We start from the raw sequence: 22521 nt of genomic DNA, 5'->3' as shown, positions 1-22521 counted from the left end.
TTCTGCTATATGCATTTTGAGCATGCACGAGGGGAGCACCGTAGGGACACAAACCGAGAAAGCCCTTTTAAGCTCCGTCAGCATCTTTCAAACAAAAGAAAGCATTCATTGTGAATAATCGTACTTATCATCTGACATGGCTATTGGTTTTTCTGCGGCGTGTGCTTTCCTGTCATTTTAAATCTGCTTTGAATTCCCCAAAAATGAAAATAAATGGGAACGTTCTTCTTCCTTTGTGGAAATGTCCTGCTTGTTTTGGKTTTTTTTWTGCAGGACTGGAGATTAAAACAGTATTAAGTTGGAGTTAGATGTTTATTTGGCAGTCAGATTGTATTATTTTTGTTTGGGGAAAAATATTAAAAAGAGAAAACAAAAGTGCTTGGTGACAAGTTTCAAAGAGTACCAGGAGAGTCACACATGCACAGGGAGAACATGCAGACGTGCCAGTGCGCAGCTCCCCCAGCAAAAATTATGTTTCAGCAAATAAATGTAGATGTTGTGTCATACTAAAAATAAAATTTGAATTATGTTGCCTAGTCATGTTAGCCTTGACGTACAAGATTTAAAATGCTGATAAGTTTGTTTTGTTGACCTTGTGTTAAACATAACCAGCCTGGTCATTTAGGACAGCTATTTTCAAAGTTCCCCCTCATTTCCTGACCTTTCATCATTCAGAGTTCCTACCTTTCAAATGAAGAAATTTCGCTAATGAGGGTAAATTCTGCCTAAGTGTCGATCACGATCTCGGCTGAGATGAGAGGGACCTTTTCACCTCCACAATAAATGGCGCTCATGTTGCCAATTGTAGATCCTTCACCGCTCTTTGAATTTGCCACCGCAGAATGCAAACAACAATTTCCCCCCCCCCCTGCAGAGGAATGAGCAAGGAGTTTATGTTGGACACGTTTCCAGCTTTTTTTTCCTCCAAAAGTAACGATGTGGTTTGTTCATAGTTCACATATTACTGCCGATAAAGATCTCACGGTGTTATTGAAGTGCAGCTAAGCTACCATTTAAGAGCAGAGCAGTACAAAGTTGTACTATAGCACAGCTAAGGGATTCAAGTCATGACTATATATGAATACTGTTCATTATTAATTTGAGTCCAACTGAACTCGGACATTAGCCTAGAGCGCCTTGCTGTCATCTCATGCTTCTGCCTTTTTCTGCTGCAGTAAATGTGGAACTCTGCCACCTGAAAGCTGTTTCTTCAGCCTCATTTGCAGCACAGGAGCCTTCATGGGTAAGTGTCTTAGCAATTAATGTTAGAGAGACACCCACTTTTACATGTGTGCACAGTGATCATACAAATCAAAAAAAAGTTCAAGCTTGTTTTCCCAGCTGCAGTAACTCCAGCCTGCTCCTCTCTCTCCCCCAGAATCTAAAAGCTTGATCCAAATCTCAGTCCATAATCTGAGAGGGGGGGAAAAATTTACTCAGTTCCTTGAAAGGCGCTTTTTTTTTAATGCCCCACATGAACCACAAACATTCCCCCTCTGGACAAAAGGGGCAGCTTTTCCGTTCCTCTGTGTGCCAAAACTTCTTTAAACCATCTATTTTGGGTGGTCCTCTCTGAGTTCAGGACCCATTGTGCTCTGTGTATGTTGGTTTTATGGATTTTTTAAGGGAGGCCTACAGGGAAGAGGAAGAGTTGGCTGAGAGGGTACAGGAGCGTTTGGGAAATGCTCCACACATGTTCATGTCTTGTTGTACGAGTTTTGGAGGAACTGATGTTTGTTCCTGGGCCTCATGGAGCACACTTAATGGGGTTCTGACATCAACGAGGCAGACGCGTGGGACAGGGGTTTTCCTAACAGGACCGAGAACAGCTTTTACTGAAATCAACACGTTAGGATTTTGTGTTTTTCTCATCTGATCACATAAAGTGACTTTTAGTCATACGGCCAAAGTGGATCTTAGTTGTCCCCAACCACAGTGGATATCGGTGGTCCCTTACAGTGTGTGTATATATATATATATATATTTTTTTTTTTCAACTATGCTATTTTGAGATCGTATATCAAACGTTTGAGCACATGAATGAAATGTTGCCGCAAAATAACTGAATGGCTTGGGTCGGATGTTTTGGATTTCYTTCCAGAAGCCTTTCAAAATAGCTTGCGCAATTACTCCAGATTGAGCTGGTGTAACTGAGTCAGTTTTTCCTCAAACACACCGTTTGAGCTCCGCTCAAAAGGTTAATGGGACTAAGATCAGGGCTTGTTGATGACTACCAACTTTCTTCTCCTTGAGCCACTTTGAAACTCATTTAGCTGTACGCTCTGAGTCATTGTCTGTTCAGAAGGCTAATTTGCGCTCGAGCTTTAACTTCCTGGCTAACGTCTCCAAATTTGCACATAATGTTCTTTCCTCGTCTGTTTTTTTGAAATGCCTCAGAGCCTTCGTGCAGTAAAAGAAAAAAATAACAACTCACAACATGAGGCTGCCACCCTCATGCTTCACTGTTGGTGTTCAAAGGCCTGACAGCTTTATTCTTTTTCCTCYAGTGAAACATTGTCTTTATGGGAAAACATTTTAGTCTCTGTACCACAGAGAAGGTCCTCCAAAAAAAAAAGATTTTGCTCCAAAAGTGCAATTGCCAACAGTAATTTGGCTTTTGCAGCAGTGCCTTCTTCCTCTTTGAGTAGCCTTTCAGCTCATGCTGGAACAGAACTCATTCGTTGTAGGTATTGGTAYTTTCTTGTCAGTGTCAGCCGATGTCTTCATAAGGTCTTCTGTTTTTTGTTCTGATGTTGATTCGTACATATATTACCAAAATACAACAAGAAAAATCTCCTTTTTGAATATAATTATGGCTGGTCTTTCCGATGRTGGTTGAGATACGTTGGCCACTTTCTCACACCTGGAAATAGCATGTGTAAGGTGTTACAGAAGCCAACAAAGCTAATAATGGTATAATTTTTTTTTTTTCAAACTGGTACAAAGCATAACAATTTTAGTTACGTTCTTTGGACTTTGAAGAAAGTTTGATGTGATAGAATGACACAATGTACAATATGACTGCAATGTGGAAGGAAAGCGATGCATCATTTTAATTTTTTATTCGTCTTTTTTTCTCCAAGAAAGTAAGATTTGAAAAGTGTTACCAGCAATTTTTTCTTAGAATTTTGATAAACGCTTATAATTTACCCACCAGTTGTTAATTGCGTGCTTTCTTGTGTTGCTTCTGCAAATTTGTGTTTGTGAGGGTTTTTTTTTTTTTTTTTACTCAAAAATATTAGGACAAATTTGAAGAATGGCAATTTTCAATGCCCTAAAAATCTGAAAGTAAGTGCCTTACTGTCCAACTTCCCTTCGAAATGCTCGGAATATCCACAACTTTGAACATGGATTCCATACACAGTGTTCCCTTGATCATCAAAAGCTAACCGCTGCATTCACTGTCGGACTGCCAACAGGAACGTCCAAACAGGCTCTCTGAGCAATTTGTAGCATGATGAGCGCCAGATGTGAACGACGACGCTGCTGCGAGGCTTTGATGGAACTGTTTGATAAACAAACGGCAGGAATCTGCAGCATCACACCGCAGGGGGAAACGGCRAGCTTGCTGCTAATTCTGTCGCAGCTCATATCATGCAAGGCTGAGCAAGCTGGACTTGCTTTGAGCAAAACTTTTTTAAAGCCAACAAGAAAACGCTGCAGAGGCAGGTTAGATAAAAACGTGTAGGGGGGGTGGAGGAGGGGAGGAACAAAGACAGGAACAAGGCTGGAGCTGACAACAGTGTACTGGAATTTACAGAGGCTGAATTTCTCCACCATATTTCCCTTAAAAAAAAAAAAAAAAACAGAAAAGAAAAGAAACGAAAAGAAGGCCAAGTGAGAAGGAAAAAGAAGGTGTGATCATATAATGATGTGTAATTTCTTCTCTTTCTTTTCAGTGATGCTCGTCTCTCTGCTGCGTTACGCTCACGTGATTGAGAAGCACCAGAACTGTGTTCTGAACATGGCCAGCCTTTCCACCGGGTGGATGTGTGCTGCTGGTCTCACCATGGTGGGAAACTTCCAGGTAATCGAACACCTATGAGTTCAGGTTCATCTCTGGATCCTTAGCAGGGAACGTCAGCATAGTTTTGAGGTCTAACATTTTAATCGAAACACCAGTTAAACATTAAATTATGTTCAAATCAAAGGGCACGTGAGAAAAAAATGAAGCTATGATAACATTTTTAAATTCTAAAAGGAAATACATTTTTAAAAAGCTGCAATAATCTGGTTGCATAATTACTGTGCACATCTGTAAACTAGTTGATGATGCACTTTTTCATGCATGTGCAGATGATAGAGAGTCAAAAGCCAAATGTTAAGAGTAGAGAGACCAGGATGGCRGAAAACAAGGCTAACTCAGTGTGACTCAAACAAGAACTGCCAATGTGCTGCAGAGTTTTCTGGGTAGTACTGGTTATGCTCTACATGTGACAACTAAAAATTCTCCATATACTTGGACAAACAAGAAAGGGTTGAATGAAGCTTTTTCTTCCAAAGAGACCAACCAAGATCTGGCTACTATCTCCCAAAACCTTGTGGAGGAGAACTTCTTGTGTTCTGATGAAACCAAACATGAGTTGTTTTTTTCTCAACAATTCCAAAAATGTATGTCTTGAACAAACAACACAACACAGCACCTCACCAAAAGAGCACCATACCCAACCTGAAACATGGTGATGGTGTTATTATGATCTGGGGTTATTAAAGCTAAACTTTTGCCATGGTAGAAAAATGTATGAACAAAAACTGGTCTGTTTTTTTTTTTTTACCAAAAACCATTAGATTTCTGTTGGAAAGCTTAAGATGCATTTTATTTTTCAGCAACATCCAACATCATGAATACTGAAACTGAATCAAAAATGTTCTACTTTAAGGGAGTGCATAGATGATAGATGTGGAAAAGGCTTCGAAGAGATTCACAACACTCATTTATTTGTCTTAATTAACTTGCTATTTCACCAGGCGTGTGCAGACTTTTTATATACATAATTTAAAGTCTGTGTTGTAAGCAACATAGACTGCTGAAAACATTAATTACACCATTTTATGTCTGAAGATGTGATATGAGATCGCCAGAACCCATTCATGGAAAGTAAAAAGATACAGTAGCAACACCACAGACGTCTGTCTTACTGGAATTTCTACCGTGACGAGGGGCCGTGAGAAAAACAAATGCAACTCTTATAAAAGTTGCATTTATTTTAAGACTTTTTAAAACATCTACAGAGTTACATAATTTCCAGTCAGACTGTAATCGCATTGTGAGTTATTCACACCACTTCCAGCTTTTGTGCTGTTGGTTTGTTTGATATTTACGTTTGATCTTGGCAAGAATTTCAAGTTGTACGTAGCAATATGCTCTTTGATCTCTAACTAGACTTTATATTCATACCAATATAATGTGTAATTTCACGCCTCATTGATTAAGAAATTGAATCGACCATTCCACGCACACGTTCATGACGAAGTAAAACATGATTTATGATTTACTTTGGATTCTGGTGATCAGTTTTTGACACTCAAATGAAAGAATAATAGGAAATCTTGCTCACGTGTCCAGAAGATATGGGTGGCTATGTTGRCAGGAAGTTTAACAGCAAAACAATCACACACTGAACATCTCAAAAGCTGTTATTAAATCCCGCTGGGATTGATAACACTCTCCCATCATGTTCCCATGAAGACTCTGCTGTGTGCAGACTGCTGGGCCCATCTAGCGTTCTCTATTGTCCGTTCTCTGTAGACCTTCCAAAATAAATGTTCTTTCATGTTCTGTTTGTTCAGTCTGAAAACACACCTTGCTGTGGTGGGATCTTAAAAGCGTCGTTTCTGTAAGGAGTGCAAGGAGATTTATTGAGGAGTCATACTTGCCTCTCTTAACTCAGATGTTGCAGTGTTGGTTTTTCTGACCAAAAAAGTGTGACAAAGTGGAGCTCGGGGGTCCATTTGTAGCTCCTGGCTGCCAATCACAATGTGAGGGAGTTTCATATCTCACTGACCAGCACAGGTGGTTGGTAAGGTAGGAGATTTTCTTTACTGACCAATCCAAATCTTGTTTCAATAGTAAAATTTAGTAAGAACAAAACTCTATTTGTAATAGTCACGCTTTTTTTCTTTTTGTACACATATTTGATAGTAATTTTGACCACTTTTATTGAATGACTTTTACTCAAAAGAAAAAATTATTTTTCTTTATAAACTTAAGCTTTGCTAATGCAAACATTCCCAATGAAAATGAGTCAAATTGCAAAGAAGAAGAAAAAAAATCCTATGCCAAGAAAGTAGAAAACAACCCACAATGTATTAGCTTATTGGGGACTTTTCATCTTACAAGGCAACCATATAAAACCCTGAGTGTTTTTTTTTATCTGCAGTCATCTGCCCGTCCAACTGTAAAACACTGACTCCTTTATTTTAATTATCAATTATCATATGATTAATTAATAGGTTTTGTTGTAGTTTAAAAAAAATCTATATTTGAATACTTTTTACTTGTCAAGTTTGGATGAAAACTGAAGACAGTACTGATTTAGACCTATTCATCAGTGGGTCTGGAAAAGTCTGAGATCCAAAAGTGTATTCATCAGTTAGTTTGTCATTCATCCATCCAGCCTTGCATCTGTTTTATTTTTATTTACTACATAAACCTCATTTCAATTACTAACACTGTTTTGATATAGAAGTGACAGAATATTTAGACATGGGCACCAAAGTTGAGCTTCTGCTTCAGAGTATTCCTACTCTTTTAAAATGTTGGCTCCTTCAAAATGAATTTTAGTTAACATTTAGAGCTAAAATAGATGCCCTGTTCTTGTGAAAAAAAAATAAAGTAGGCTCATTTTAATTTTGCTGTCAAAATTGTATGCACAATATTAACTTAAAAAGATCGTATTTCTGTGTCCGGACAGCAATTTTGACTTCATTTTGGCCCATACAAAACCTTTGAATGCTACTGTGTTAGAGAGTTTTCTGGTGCAGATTTGATTTTGCTTTTTGTCCTGTAGGTTTAATTATTGAAGCGCTACTTCATTGAGGAGTCAGAATAACCTGTAGATGGATATCAGCTTTATTCCCTACTAATCTATACACATAAATGTATGGCGTAAATCCAAATAAATCCCCCTGATCTCATATAAATTAAATAAATGTTTGCACTTTCAATTGACAGCAARGTTAGTCTCACATTTGTTTGAATATTTGCAATGAGGTTCTGTTCAGCGTGTTTAGAAAAGCACTCGGTAATCATTCAATATGGATCTTAGGACATGTGAGACGGTTATCTTGATTGGACAAGAAAACAACGCTGATCCATATTTGTGGGTCAGAGGTGAAAACAGAAGAGGGTTGGTGTGTAACATGAAACAGCCAGTTTTTTTTTGTTTTTTCTTTCTAAACATGTTGGGAACAGTTTCTAAAACAATACATTCAACTGGCATGTTAGCAGGAAACATTTAGATTTCTTAGAAGTCACAAGCAAGATTTGCGTCTTTTCCGCTACTGTTGTCTTAGCTGTTAGGTCATCATATGATCAAGTAGCTTATCGAGTGAAGACGATACGTCAGTGATTGAAAGGCTAAGGTTCAGGAAAAGCAAAGGTTTGTCGAAAATAAAGTCTATCCTTTGTCTCTGTTCAGATTACTAATTATTTGTGTTTATTTCAGGTGGATTTTGCCAAAGTCCTTCATTATGTAGGCGCTGGAGTGGCGTTCCCATCCAGCATGCTGTTTGTGAGCTTCCAAACGGCTCTAACCTACAGATTGGCCAAAACCCAGGAGGAGTATTGGATGGGTCACATACGGGCGGGGATGTCTGTGCTTGCACTGATCGCCCTGGTGCTCAGTATCCTTTGTGTGAAGTGTTATTATTTTTCTCTGAAGTTTGGATTTTTCTTGAGCAGTTCGCTGAAGGCCTTTAGGGTTTTGTGAGGTTGCTGACCTCCCTCTCACAAGTTCAGACATAATTTAACATCACCCTCTGCTGGAGAACAGACTGCTTCACATGGCAGTGACAGAGGATCTTAAATTTATTGCACTTGAAAAATATCCAAAGTCTGTCAGCTGGAAACTCCTCCACACTAAAATGCTTATATTTTAGAAGGGAAGGTTTCATTTTTAGACCACGTGTTCTAGATTTGTTTGCTTCTTTGATTTGTTTGCTTCAGTTTAATGTCCTACTAACCTGTCTTAAGTGTACTGAGTGTTTACAATCTATATTTTCAAAAATTGCTGGTAAAATTAAATATGAAGTTACATTACCTGCTAATCAGCAGACTGCAACGGTGACAGTTTTCACTCGGATCACAAAAAAAAGATCTGAAATAAGCTCATTACAGGCTCAGATAGCAATTAATATGACATTTTAAGACTGATAACTGGGTTCAACCAATCAACAAGACTCTTTGTATTTGCTTTGTCCTGCCCGTCAGACCTGGGGTGGTGTGCCGTTTCTCCTTAACCTCCCATCACCAGGTGGAGTTTTTTTCTGCCAGGAGAGCTTCTCCCTGCAGCACACCTCCGCCATCTTCGAGTGGATCTACTGCATGGTCATCATGTTCTTCTACGGGACGTTTGCCTTTGAGTTTGGAGGGGTGTCAGCCGACACACTGATCGTTCTCTCCAAAGGAGGGGGACTTCCCAGCTTCTCCCTCACTGGGCACAAGCCGGAGATTAGTGGCGGGCCTGGCCACCACCAGGCAGAGAACCTGTCGATCCTTTAACGGAACAGCACTGGGGATCACTGTGTGAAACATGGAGGGAGACCCTTATTGCTACGCTCATGTTGCACATTCAGTAGCCTCAGCACCGAAGACACTCGTAGACTTGTAGTCTGCTACGCTGCGTAACATTGCACAATATCACAAGTGCCCTCCTGAAGACAAGAGGCCAGTTACGATCTATACGTGTGGACACAGTTCTCGCTGTTTGTTTTGTTTTTGTCCTTATGTAACGATCACCCTCTGAATCCTCAGCTGGAGCTGCCTTTCATCTGAACAAATATCTTCAAAAAGTGCCTCAGATGTCTCTCAGAGTTGAAATGTTCAGACACGGAGCCTGGGTATTGTTTTCTGTCAGGAAGTTCTGTTACATCACCACCGCTCCGCCTTTCTGTCGGCGCTAAGGTGAGGTTTTCCAAAAGCTTCGGACAATGGGTGGACGTAACTGGGTGCCAAGAATAATTTTCTTTCATCTGAAGTGGGTTTTCCATCCAAATCTTCTGATACGAGTATTTGTCTTTACTCCGAACAGCTCGTGTGATTTGTTTCTCAGATTATAATATGCAAGCCATAATGCAGCACAATGTTGAGGTAGATGCCTCGTTTTTGCATATAAGCTCAGCTCTGTTGTATATTTGATCTCATCAGATATGAGATCATATCTCATATGATCTCATATTGAGAAATTGAGAAATTTCTCAATTGAGAAATTGTATTTCTCAATTGAGAAATACAATTGAGAATTGTATTTCTCAATTGTATTTTGAGAAATACAATTCTGTATTTCTCAAAATACAGAATTGTATTTTGAGAAATACAATTCTGTAGAGAGCATACAGACTAGAAAAAAATAAAGCAAAATGAAAAACGGGCGCTTGATTTTTCAATGTGCGAAATAAAAAGTGACCAGACTGTTGCATGGATGATAAATCAATTTCAGCTTGCCATAGATCAACTAAATAATACAGCAGACACATGAAAGAAGGGGCTCTGGTCAGATGAGAAGAACAGATCTGTGAGCTCCATCTCATTTTTGCATTTGCAAGTTAGATTTCTTCGCTGCAAGGTGTGTCGAATCTTAATTTTACTCAAATAAATTGTTTGGCTATCATTTAAAGTGCTTTGTGTTGAGGAAACCAGCCACTATTAAGAGCCATTGAATGTCATGTAACATGGTTGTGGCAGTATCATGCTGTGGGGATACTTTTCTTCAAAATGAAAGCTGGTCGGAGTTGATGCCTCAGGTGGTACTGGAAGAAAACAACCTGTATGAGGCCACAAAAGACTTGAGATCAAGGTGAAGGGTTATCTTCCGACAGGACAACACAATTTGCAGCTGTAATTTTAGTGAAAGGTGGTGCTACAAAGGCCCTGAATGTTAAGATTTTTATTTGCATATTTCTCTTTTCAAAGACTGCATCTTTTTTTCTACTTCACACTTTTTGTTTCAATATCCCCAAGAAACCTCAACAAAATAAACATGGGCAAAAAAATAAATAAAATAAAATTATATATATATATCTTAGCTTTTCACACATTTACGACAAAACAAAGTATAGGTAAAGATTAAATGAAATCTAAATTATTTTACTCTAATTTCGAAAGCATTGCATTTTTTTGAAGCCCCTCTAGCCATAGATATAATATAATATAATATAATATAATATATTATGTCTATGCCTCTACCCCTGCCTCCCAGTTCAAAACCCCTGCCGGTTCGTGCATGACGTTTCTTCCGGTGGGCGCATGCGCAAAGAGGAACATGTCCAGGTTTTCTTCCGGTGTTAGAGCAACAAGCAAAGTATGATTTCCTTAACGACTTATAAATGATGTTTGTTCTTAAGCCTGGGTTCGGGCGACACATTTTTAGCTTACGTTTAAATTTTAGTGCACGAGGGTAAATATTTGCAAACCGGAAGAGGACTGAGCGTGGTGGTGGTTGAGAGCGACGCTTGCAGCTGGATGCCGGTGTTAACGTACGGTGTCTGTTCTTGGACCTTATGGACGAAGCTGCGCCCCGGAGGGTCCGCGGGTCTCCGTCCTGTCTGTGCGTCCTCTGTGGGTTGCCTGCCGCCGGGAAGTCAACGCTGACCCGCAGGATTGTGGGTACCGCGGCGGAGCGCGGCTGGAGAGCAGCAGTGGTGTCCTACGACGAGCTGATCCCAGAGAAGGCTTATTACACCGAAGTGGAGGAGGATGGTCTCGATCTGACTGACATGGTAGTGGCTTGGATAGCTGAAAATGCAAATTAGTTCTCACTATRCCGTTRCATTTGAACAAAGTATGGTATCGTTGAAAATGTAATTTATTTCACAAAACCTGAAACGCCATATCTCTACTTCTACAAAGGCTGATATTYTCAAGTCTTTTATTTCCAATGATTATGGRTTGTCACTGAAAACTAGTGAAAATTCKACAKCTATGATTTAAATATTAAAACAGACCGATATGAAACGGTGGGCTAATTTAAATGAAATGAAACGTGGGCTAAATGAGCGGGAGTGTGATTAATAATACCTGCTTGAAGGCTCTTATGTTCAAAAGACACTTTTGAACATACTTTTGATCAAAAGAGCCTTTTGACTTAAATTTCTCAAAAATATTCAGATTTGTATCAGTGATTGTGTATTTTTTTTATTCTCTTCTAGCACACTAATTGGAAGTCCTACAGRCAAGCCGTGTTGCAGTGCATAGAGCAGGTCYTGGAGCAGCCTGAAGTGGTGGTAGAGTTGCCAAGCAACCCTCTCATCAATGGAGCTGCATGGCAACCGTGTGTTCAAGCTCTTCTGCAGCCTAAAGAGTTCCACACTGATGGGATGCCACTGCTCTTTCTTTTAGATGACAACTTCTACTACCCAAGCATGAGATATGAAGTGTACCAACTTGCAAGAAAGCGTAAGGACACTTTGTCAAAAGAATATGCTCCTCAGCACCCTGAAGTGTTTTTTTTGTTTTTGTTTTTTTTCCCCAAACATGTCAATTGTGGTTGCAGTGTCGCTGGGTTTCTGCCAGGTGTATCTGCAATGTGATTTAGAGACCTCCATCAGGAGGAACCAAAGCAGACCTAAGCCCGTTCCCGTCAAAGTGATCATGGAGATGGAGAAGCGTTTGGAATTTCCAAATCCACAAAAGAACCCATGGGAATCCCAAAGCATCTCGCTCAACTCGACAAACGACGTGTCCAACTCCGACGTGTAAGAGAGCAGAATTAACAGCTTTTGGCTCTTGTTTGTCAAATGCAAAGTGATTTACAAAGCTTTTTTTTTTGGTCTGGGTTTATCTTCCTGTGTGACTTTTCATCAGCCAGAGAGTWATGGAGTTGGTCTCTGTGACATTAAACAATCCACTGAGCCCAGCTGAGGACAACAGCGAACAAAAGGTGTGTTTTGCGGTTTCTCACATCTGTGAAACGCAGTAAAACGGAAGTCAAAGCTGAAAAGTTGAGACGTGAACAATTTCTCAGAAATGCATTGTATCGATGTTGCAGGAAGCTGATCGTCTCAAGTGTGCCACGAGCGCGGTCCACCAGGCTGATCAGGCCTGTCGACGTCTGATATCGGAGGCTATGAAGGCTGCCAGAGGTCAGCTGGGAACTTTACCAGTTGACATTTATGATATGCGTTCTTCATGTTTCATAACAACGACCTCTGCTGGCTTAATTTGCAGAAAATGAAGTCTCTTCTGAACACATGCGGGTTCTGGCTGCTCGGCTGAACGAATGCAAAGCGACTTTCCTTCACGACTTGCGGAAACGGTTCCTGCAGGAGGTGTGTTTCCTTCAAGAGGAGGACATCAGTGTGGAGCAGGTGGTGAACAATATTTTTGATGACAAAAAGAACGAAATCCTGTCACAGTTTATAGGCARCCACAAAACAATGTGATTTTTCTTTTTCAAGATAAGGTCAAAGAAGCTATTAGAATGAATGGTTGATGTTTGTATATATTTAAATTCAAATAAAATKKATTTTTGCTGACTATTTGCCCTTACGTTAATCGTGTTGAAGTAATTTCTTACTTTGGAAATACACATTCTATTCATAATCTCTTCTAAATACTTTTTTCTGGCCTTGTAGCCTCTGTGTCACATCATATTTGTACCCCAAGGAAACAAAGAGTCATGCACTGACACTAAATACTTTAGTTGCATTTATTAGATTGTTAGTGTCCTATGTGTGACGTTATTAGATTTTTTTTTTACCTTAACCAAAGATACAAAACATACATTTTCCAACTTTTTTTGTGAGAATATTAAACACTATATTAAAAGATGAACTCAGTTAAAGGCTTTATACACTTCAGAGCTGTACATATAACGGTAAGGTGGCAGTGTATATTTAAAGCTGGTTCAACAAAAACTGTTTTGGATTCGTATGTATGGAAGCTTACTAAGCCGTTGCTGGTAAAATTCTTTTAGTCCTCTGTAAATAGTGTAATACAAAAATGTCGACAAATTTACCACTTCCYTAACAACCTGCATATGCTTACTGCTTATGTAAAACAAAAAACAACACAGACTTAAGTTTTTCCAACTCTTAAATAAATGAAAAGCTGAAAAGTGTGGTAATTCATTTTTATTCACCCCTCTRGGTCGTTGAGAATCACCTGTTGCTGCACTTACAGCTGCAAGTTATTTACATTTGCGGTATGTCTCTAGCAGCTTTGCACATCAAGAGACCGGCAGTTTTTTTTATTTTTTTTTTTTATAATTTATTCCAAAACAGCTCAACCTCAATCTGAATGGTTTGAAACATCTGAACATCATCTTTTAAGTCTATTCATAGATTTTCAGTTGGAGTTATGTTATATAACACATAAATATGCTTTGATATAAACCATTCCATTATAGATCTGGCTGCATCTTCTGCAGGAAGGTGAACGTCCACTTAGTCTCAAGTCATTAGTTTTCTTCTAGCACTTAGTTCCGTCCATCTTCACATTAACTGAGCGKTTTTCTCTGTCCCTGTAGAAGAAAAGCATGCCCTCACCATAACGCTCCCTCCACAATGTTATACCATGGAATAGGCGTGTCTTACATTATAACARCCCTTTCAACCTGAGCTCTGGGTGTTTGCAGCTGCTCCAGAGTAACTTGGCTTGTCAGTTAAGGGGGAAAGCCTTATCTGGGTTCCAGCTGTGTTGTATTCTTTTCATTGCCAGGTAACRCAATGAACAGTGCTCTTGTTTCCACGAAAGGTAATGGGTCGAGGTGAAGCTTCTGTGTTGTATGCAATAAAACCACATATCGTCTTCATTTAACTTCAAATTGAGGCACCACATTGTGTTAGTCTATAAAAAAACAAAAAACAAACGCAATACACTGAGGTTCATCGTCTTGACGTGACAAATCAGAATAAAAGCGCAGGAAATCCGTAAATTCAATTTCATTAGATTTCTGCKTACTTATTTCACTTCTTATGCTGTCCACGGGCAAAATGGCACGCAAAATTGTATTTGTCCAYGCACATGTGACCACAGATGTTGCACTGGAATGGATGTTCGTAGCCGTGGCAGCCCATGTGAATGGTATAGATTACGTTATCAGAAAAGCGGATATCACAATGCTGGCATCTGTGCAAAAGGTTTTGCTCTTCTTCGCTTGGAGCATTTGCAGCAGGCGTTGGTGTGCTGGCTTGGCTGTTGCTAACACTGCCACTGTTGATGTTAGTCTCCATGCCACAGCCAGACTCAGGACTGTAGCTTTTGTGACCTGAGGTGGGAGATTCTTCTTTAGGCGGAGAGGTCTGTACACCATTGTAGCAGACTGTCACCTGCTCCACCAGGATCGGTTTCTCGTCCGTTAAGGACTGCCTGTCGGAGGACGCGGGACTCTGAGGCTCGGGGAGAGGGCTGGCCAACTGACCTGCAAGAGCGGAAAGCTGATCCAGCGAGGTCCTGGAGCCGTTTTCACCCCGGCCCCGGCTCTCGTTCTCATCCATCTTAGGGGGCGTTTTGTATTCGCTGCCGTTCAACTGGTGGATTCTGTGTGAAAACTCGCTAAAATAGTCGGGCCTGGGCACGACGACTGAGGGAGGGCTGAGGTTGATCAGGAGCCGCCGGCCAAATCCCAGAGAGCCCGTCCTCTTCTGCAAAGAGCTCAGCGTCCTCTTGTTGGAGAAAGGGGAACGGGCCACTCTGGTGGGCAGGAGCTTGTGGCGGCGGCGGCGGTGGTGTGACAGGTTGCTGCGGTCGCTGCATCGGAAGGCGCAGAGGTCACACTTGTAGGGCTTCTCTCCCGTGTGGGAGCGCATGTGCGCTTCCAGGTGGCGCTCGTATGCTGAGGCAAACGGGCACAGCTGGCAGCGGTGAGGCTTTTCACCTACATGAAGAAATATTTCCAGTCTTATTACCCAACATACTGCAAAAACAGAGGTAATAACATTGCATTACATGCAGTGTACTAAGTGCAGTCAAAAACCAGATGGTTGCACACGCCAAATAAAATGTCACACACTGAGCGAGAAGATGGTAAATGTATTATGGTAGAGGATCTGTGATGCTGTGGGCCTATTTGCATTACAAGGGTCTGGCTAACGTAAGGTGAGCGATTTTAAGATACAAAAGTATAGGACGATTTCACTTGGACAAAAATCGGTCAATCTATACGATAATGCATGTAACATTTGGCCAAATCAACCAAGGAGTGGTTTATTTAAAACATTCGTTTTCTCTCCTCCCCCTAAAATGACGTACATTTGAATAAAAGGACGTTTTTTCCTTACAAAAAAAAAACATTTTATTTTACACATTTCAATCAGGAATGCCAACAGATTAGGGTTGAAGTTTGCAGCTTGTTATAATGCCTCTAGAGTGTTACAATGTAATGGAAGCTCTGACCTGTGTGGATGCGTATGTGCTCTATTAAACGAGCCATGCCCTTGTTAGCATAGCTGCAGTAGCTGCACTTGTATTTCCCATCGCAAGTTCTCTCCAGACTCTCCACTTGTATGTCTGATCCATCCTCCATTGGCAGGCTCACCTCCACAGAAGGAGGGTCCAGGACATTCTGCTCACATCTCGGGGCAACTACAAACACACACACACACAAATAGATATATGACCATGGCTTTAGAATAGATATTTATCCGACACATATTTCTCTTTTGTTTTGTACTCCTTCCCACCGGCATGAAACGGCTCCGTTGTCTCTTTTTCTCCACAAACTGAGCCCGAAATCATGTTGACATGCTGAGTTTGCTGGGTTAGGTATTCCTGAAACTCTTTCACGAAATCCACAGGCTCGGTCTTTATCTCCTCCATTTTTTGTTTTCTCCGTTGAACCTGAAAGAACATCCAAAGATGCCCAGGAAGAGTGTCGTAGCTGCTCTTACTATCTTCAGTAGGTATCTGTTAGTAGCATTGCTAACACGTCCTTGTTCTTTCTTAATCTCTCTGAAGTTCTGTAAAATTCAAGTTTGAAACCATCTTCACCCGAGTTCCTATTTGACGTTTCGGATTCTAATGTTACGCACAGGAACATTAAGCTCATGTTTTATTGCCAAATAGCCGTTACCATAGCTCATGTTTTATTGCTTGATAGCCGTTACCGTAGCTCATGTTTTATTGCTTGATAGCCGTTACCATAGACGTATGGTAAAGTCAACATGGTCGCCATATTGTGAGTGGCATTTAAATGTAAAAACATTTCAATAAATTATTTAAAAACAAATTACTTTTCAAAATTAATAAATTTAAATGCTCAGTAATTAAATACGTATGTCTTTAGTTCAAAACAAGCAGATGACTTCTAAATAAGCAGTAATAATATTGCTAATGACAATTTTCCAATAATAAAATTAATTATTGTCATTAAACTATTGTTTTAATAATAATAGCAATTACACACACACACACACACTATTATTATTATTATTATTATTATTATTATTATTATTATTATTATTATTATTATTATTAAACTTGTGTTTGGAGAATCTTGCTTTCACATATGAGTGTTAGTTTTCGCGAGAAGATGCCACTTACAATATGGTGGACGCTGACGTATGGAGGCAGTAAATGCGGCATCTACCTTTTTACATCTATGCGTTCGAAATGTTGCCTTCGTGTAACATCAGACAAAGTCAATCAGTTTGATTCAGGCACAAGTTTTCAAAAATATGTAGGACATTTATGTTAGAGTAAATTTCCAGTACGTCTTACATTAATATATTATACCGCTTTATTGATAGAAAGTCTAAAAAACACATAGCTTAAAAAAGAAGACATGATTTCTGTGTGGAAAACGGGGAGATTCCATACCTCCATTAAGGCGCCATCAGCCTATCTGTACTCGCAGTTTCATAACAAACCATGGCTGCCCCGTTGGTCAGATTTTTGTCAAAGGTGAGACTGTGCTCTGTGCTTATTTCACATTAGGCTACTGCGCCAGAAAACGGAAAATCTGTATTTTTCACTTATTTTATCATTGGCTTTATATTTATGTTACCTAGCTAGCTAATCACTCAGTACGATGCTAACGTTTGCTAAAGCATCAACCAACTTGTTTGATAACATAACTGACTGGTTGCAAATTTATTGATAAGTAATGGAAATTACGATGGACACTCGATGTGAAAACAGTGTTTCCTCTCCTGTTGACTGTCAGTCCGTCAGACAGATCTCTCGTCCATCATGGGGGGCATGTCAGTCTGGATTGAGGAGCAGGACTACTTCTGCCCCAGCCGTGGCTCCAAACCAGGCAGGTGGAGTGGTGGCCTTCCCTCCCCTACAGACATATTCAGAGGAGGAGAGCATGATGAGGGACGCAGGTGAGCAACAAAGCTGGCTTCCTGCTGCAGCAGAGAGCTGGAGACAAAACCTTCTGATCTGTGTTACTGATTAACAGTGAGGAAATATGCACAAGAGCGCATCGCCCCGTTTGTGCCAATGATGGATGAAAATTCTACCATGGATGAAGAAGTCATTAGATCCCTGTTTGAGCAGGGGGTATGTACACTGCATCTTAATATATTCCAAAAGAGTCATACATTTTCCTTCCACCCAACTTTCCATTGTTATGCTTGGATACATTAATTCACTTCCTGTGATTGTGTAATCCATCACCACGGCATAATGTGCGTGTTGAAGATAATTTGTATTGATTTTCATGTCATATACGGTCTGAGAAACTGAATGTTATCTGTTGCGTTGGCTCCAACCCCCAGTGTTTAAAATTAATTGAATTAAACGTCTAAAAGGTGTAATTCCACATATAGTAAAATAATATATTTGGGTTCCATGTTTTAACCGATTTACTAAAATAAACTTCTCAGTGTTTTTTTTATTATTTATTAATAAGCAATTATTAAGTAATTATCTTAAATATTCTGACGTTTAAAGTTATTCTGAGCATTTTTTGTTGTTGTTGTTGTTGTTGTTTTTATTCCTTTTTCCGCCCAGCTCATGGGGGTGGAAATTGACTCAGAATATGGCGGCACTGGCTCCTCGTTCTTCTCCTCCATCCTGGTGATTGAAGAGCTGGCGAAGGTGGATCCCTCCGTGGCTGTGCTCTGCGACATCCAGAACACACTCATCAACACACTGTTTGTGAAACTTGGCACGCCGGCTCAGAAAGAGAAGTACCTCAACCGACTGTCAACTGATATGGTGAGGCAGTTGTTACCGCATCCCGACTCTCAACAAACAATCTAAAGAAGGGATGTCAGAAGTGAAATCATTAGAGTTAACTTCAATTCAAGAGATGGAAGGTTAAAATGGAGTGGTAGGTGATATCATTTATTAAAGTTTTTTTTTGAAAGTGTCTTCGGCTCCCACTGAACGGCCATTGTTTGTCTTTCACTGCCGTAGGATCTCAAATTTCTAACAGCAGAGGCTCAAAGTTTACTGAAGCCACTGGGTCGACAGAACTTTCATTTCATTCTGAATGGAACAGTGTATATTTTCATGATCTCTGAAATCTACTGAATGTCTGTGGGTTTGGCAGTAGTCCATCTTAGTAATCTGGTACACCTGGCCAGAAGAGAAACCTGTTTCTTAAACACATATTATAAGATCGCACTAATATATCTACCATATTGCAGTGCGGTTCCTGTAATGCTTTGCATCTTGTGACTTCTGACAGATTGGAAGCTTCTGCCTCTCCGAAGCCGAATCGGGGAGCGACGCTTTCGCTCTGAAGACGCGAGCGGAAAAACACAAGGACTATTTCGTAATCAACGGATCCAAGATGTGGATCAGCAACGCAGAGCAAGCAGGGGTTTTCCTAGTGATGGCCAACGTAGATCCCTCTGCTGTAAGACGCTATAAAGCTTCTAAATGAGCATTTGTAACGACAGCATTCCCCAATCTTTAGTTTGGAGGTTTACTAAAAACTAGTAACATACCAGAATGCGCCAGAACGTTTTTTGTTGTTGTTTTTTTTACAGGGATACCGAGGGATTACCTGCTTTATTGTGGACCGGGACATGCCGGGGCTCGAGATTTGCAAGAAGGAGAACAAGCTTGGCCTGCGCGCATCCTCCACCTGCCCTCTTAACTTTGACAACGTCAAGGTGGAGCCAAACGCTCTTGAGCTGAACTGGACTGATGTAGAACAGGTTTTCTGTTTTTCTCTACAAACCTTCCGTCGTCTGTTGTAGGTACCAGAGGCGAATATTTTAGGAGAGGTCGGTCACGGATACAAATATGCTATTGGAATGCTGAACGAAGGCAGGATTGGAATTGCTGCACAGGTATGCAGCAAAAAAGTCTCGGGGCGTTAATGGTTTTCAATAAAATGCAGTCGGTGCAACTTGGTGATGTGTTTACTTTCCCCACCCTGGACTGCAGATGGTTGGCCTGGCTCAGGGCTGCTTTGACCATACTGTTCCTTACACCAGACAGCGGGTGCAGTTTGGAAAGCGCATCTTTGACTTTCAGGTGTGCAAACTCCCCTCTCCTGTACATGCACATTCACTTTTGAGGGCAGTGTTATTGTTTGTTAACGGCGCACTATTTTGCGTCCCAGGGCATGCAGCATCAGATAGCTCACGTAGCCACCCAGATCGAAGCGGCGCGTCTGCTGACGTACAACTCCGCCCGACTGAAAGAAGCCGGCAGACCTTTCATCAAGGAGGCCTGCATGGCCAAATACTTCTCCTCCGAGGTGTGCTTTTTGATTGCTTAGAAAAAAAAAGGAAGCCGTGTGCTTTTTCCTGTGTCTGACCGCATGCCTCTGGGTTTGTCTAGCGGAACTTGACGACGTCAGCTTGAGTCAAGCATCGTCAAGTGTTTGTGTTCTGCTTGATTTTATCCAGGTTGCGACTCTGACCACGTCAAAATGCATCGAGTGGATGGGAGGAGTCGGCTTCACCAAGGACTACCCCATAGAGAAATACTACAGAGACTGTAAAATCGGTGAGCCTCGACGAGACGTCGCACCGCTTCACTAAAGTTGGCTTGATTTCACGTGATGGATAGATCAAACCAAAGTGGCACATAATTGAGCATTTCTGGTAAAATGGTACATAATTTTAGTTTTCAAAATAAAAAATCTCTATTAATACACCTTTAATATAATGTTACATGATGACAGCACCATCATGTTGTGGAGAAGGGTTCGTGATCGGGGACAGGGAAGCTGATCAGAGTTGGCACGTGCATAGAGAATGCACCAACTCGTTTATTTTCCATCCACTTCACAGTTCTGCGTGTTTTTGTGTTGGTCTGTCACAAACAAGCCCAAGAAAACACACTGGCTGTTATGTTTGAGACAAAATCTGGAAAATGTCCATGAGCAATAAACACACTTTCAAGGCTCTGTTTGTAGAGACCAGCAGTGTTATAATCCGTATTAGGGACACACACATTTGGGTGTTTGTGATTGGACCAGAGGAGGGGGGTGGGACTGCAGCAGCTGTGACTGGGACTCGGTAGGAATCCCCCACACAACTGCTTCCCCCCAGTGTCATCACACCAACACAGTTTAGTGGAGCTGCTGTGAATAAAAAAAATAAGTTGTGTTCTCATGACACCTGGGCTCCCAGTTTTCCAGTTGGTGTACAGGAATGTTGACCAGTACAACAATGCCCCTTAAAAATAATTTTTACTTTTTTTTTTTACTGAAAAAATGCACAGAAACAAATCCCTACAAGATCTTACCTAGATCTACATGAAAAAATGGATATTAAACACATACTTTGCACATCATTTACTGTATAATCACTTGCTTAACACAGTTTCAATTTCAGATTTAACATGTTTGACTTTACAAAGCTGTTAGAGTACAATCTGTTCAAATACATCTAATGTATAACGGCGTACCACGGGACAGGCAGAGGGGTTGATGGTACGTGGACTTTTTTGTGCAATCCTGGAATAAAATCAATTTTTTTTTTCTGTTTTTCTCCACCTGTAGGAACCATTTATGAGGGCACAACAAATGTCCAGCTATCTACTGTGGCCAAGTTCATCGACAAAGAGTATGACCACTGAAACCATCAAGCCACAAACCGATTGATTCCGTTTTGCTGTAACACTCCGTGCTCTTGTCGTTTTTGCGATGACTTCATTAGATTCAACCCTGCAGAATTATGTTGTTGTAGAGCTATTCTAATAGGGTTTTGTTGTAACGTTGGGTCTCACAAAGTAGTTCCTATAGCTGATGTCACGGATTCTTTAAGGTTTAAAGTTGAGTTGTTTTTGCATTTTCTGCATGGTATTTTCCCAAATCGGTGCAGAAAGGAGCACGGTCACTTTTAAGCCTTCACAGTATCATGTCTCTCCCACATTTGTTGCATCTGTCGATGTCTATTGATCAGTTTTCCAAGCATAACATCGCCAAGGGTTAGAATACAGGTTTGAATGTTTGAGTTTGATCAAGTTATTCTTCAGATGATTCAGTGCCTTCAGAGAATTTTGTCTTCAACGGTTGGACTGTGGCAGCTCAGTTGTTTGTTTCCTTACATACTGTAAGCTGGGTGATTTTACATCGTAATAAAAACGTCCATAACATGCTAATTATATGACCTGTCTCTGTGTCATCCTTACTGTGTTTGAGTTCAACAAAAAGGTACATGCATCAATCTGTAGCCTGTACTCATTTGTCCCATCATAGTCACAGGAGTCCTGCCCATATCCATGTATCTGAGAATCCAAAAATCAATTTATTCAAGTAACTCGGTTCAAAGTAGAAAACCTGCTTTCCTTCCGTCTAGCTTTATATTGCCCATCAGTTTGTCCGTGTTATATCATTCGTATGTTTTCCATTATCCATGTGTTACTCTTTCTAAACATCTCCTCCTTTACCAATTTGATATTTTCAATTGTCTGTCCACCACCTTCCCATACGACCAACTACTATTTCATCCATCTATCACCTTCAGCGTGTTTTTGCAGGTTTTGTAATTAATTAATGGCACTTTAATTACAGTATACCAACCGTGAAATATTTCCAGTGAAGAAAACTTTGCATTATGGACTGGGAGCAACTCAATTTGAGTAATGGGGAAAGTCCGGAATTTGAAACCGCGCTTGAAAGGTAATGCCAAACCTTTACGCTAGATGGCAGCACTTCCCCAAACAAGTTCCGTACTCTGCGGAGGCAGCTCCTCAATGATAGTTCAGTCAATTATTGTGTCTTTTAACAGCCTGTCACCTCTAATGATATTTTATATCAGCTTAATTATGCTGGTGCTTCAGATGAAAAGAGCCTGCATTGCATAATTCACTCACTGATCATTTTGTAGCTAAGGCTAATTAAATTTCCGCAGCCTGCGTCCAGCTGTTCAGAATAAGCTCCATTGTTTAAGCCGCGGGCTATTCCCGAAGAGCACAGACCCAGTGAGTACACGCAAACACTTAGGAGG

General features: G+C 40.6%; 4 protein-coding genes across 4 annotated transcripts in view; 3 read left to right on the top strand and 1 right to left on the bottom strand.

Annotated features, from left to right (window-relative positions):
- LOC103481829 (transmembrane protein 150A-like) overlaps positions 1–9830 on the top strand; it is an 18524-nt gene extending 8694 nt beyond the window's left edge. Inside the window, exons 5-8 of the mRNA XM_017310698.1 lie at positions 1132–1243; positions 3900–4027; positions 7668–7845; positions 8475–9830. Coding sequence (XP_017166187.1) covers positions 1132–1243; positions 3900–4027; positions 7668–7845; positions 8475–8722 — 666 coding nt within the window. The 3' untranslated portion in view covers positions 8723–9830. The remainder of the gene's footprint in view (positions 1–1131; positions 1244–3899; positions 4028–7667; positions 7846–8474) is intronic.
- A 587-nt stretch (positions 9831–10417) lies between these two features.
- On the top strand, positions 10418–12706 carry pstk (phosphoseryl-tRNA kinase). The gene is made up of 6 exons (XM_008437157.2): positions 10418–10938; positions 11368–11614; positions 11712–11913; positions 12023–12098; positions 12207–12300; positions 12386–12706. Exons 1-6 carry the CDS (start codon positions 10720–10722, stop codon positions 12598–12600), a joined length of 1053 nt encoding a protein of 350 aa, XP_008435379.1. The 5' UTR covers positions 10418–10719; the 3' UTR covers positions 12601–12706.
- A 199-nt stretch (positions 12707–12905) lies between these two features.
- LOC103481582 (zinc finger protein Pegasus) lies at positions 12906–16315 on the bottom strand. The gene is made up of 3 exons (XM_008437156.2): positions 15841–16315; positions 15554–15742; positions 12906–15035 (listed from the first exon to the last, which is right to left on the bottom strand). Exons 1-3 carry the CDS (start codon positions 16007–16009, stop codon positions 14125–14127), a joined length of 1269 nt encoding a protein of 422 aa, XP_008435378.1. The 5' UTR covers positions 16010–16315; the 3' UTR covers positions 12906–14124.
- Positions 16316–16949: 634 nt separating this feature from the next.
- Positions 16950–21678, top strand: acadsb (acyl-CoA dehydrogenase short/branched chain). The gene is made up of 11 exons (XM_008437155.2): positions 16950–17059; positions 17322–17484; positions 17562–17662; positions 18116–18322; positions 18798–18968; positions 19102–19227; positions 19315–19407; positions 19505–19594; positions 19683–19820; positions 19972–20071; positions 21072–21678. Exons 1-11 carry the CDS (start codon positions 17027–17029, stop codon positions 21146–21148), a joined length of 1299 nt encoding a protein of 432 aa, XP_008435377.1. The 5' UTR covers positions 16950–17026; the 3' UTR covers positions 21149–21678.
- The last annotated feature ends 843 nt before the right edge of the window (positions 21679–22521 follow it).

Source organism: Poecilia reticulata, linkage group LG19, assembly GCF_000633615.1.
Source record: "Poecilia reticulata strain Guanapo linkage group LG19, Guppy_female_1.0+MT, whole genome shotgun sequence".
In the NCBI taxonomy this organism is placed as follows: domain Eukaryota; kingdom Metazoa; phylum Chordata; class Actinopteri; order Cyprinodontiformes; family Poeciliidae; genus Poecilia; species Poecilia reticulata.
The sequence above is the reverse complement of the archived record's forward strand: the minus strand, read 5'-3'. Positions and strand labels throughout refer to the sequence as shown.

Excerpts from the sequence above, each read along its gene's own strand:
- acadsb (XM_008437155.2), top strand. The coding sequence starts at position 17,027 with ATGGCTGCCCCGTTGGTCAGATTTTTGTCAAAG. Across the intron at positions 17,485-17,561 it reads GAGCATGATGAGGGACGCAG|TGAGGAAATATGCACAAGAG; the intron begins GTGAGCAACAAA and ends ACTGATTAACAG. Across the intron at positions 19,821-19,971 it reads CCAAATACTTCTCCTCCGAG|GTTGCGACTCTGACCACGTC; the intron begins GTGTGCTTTTTG and ends GATTTTATCCAG.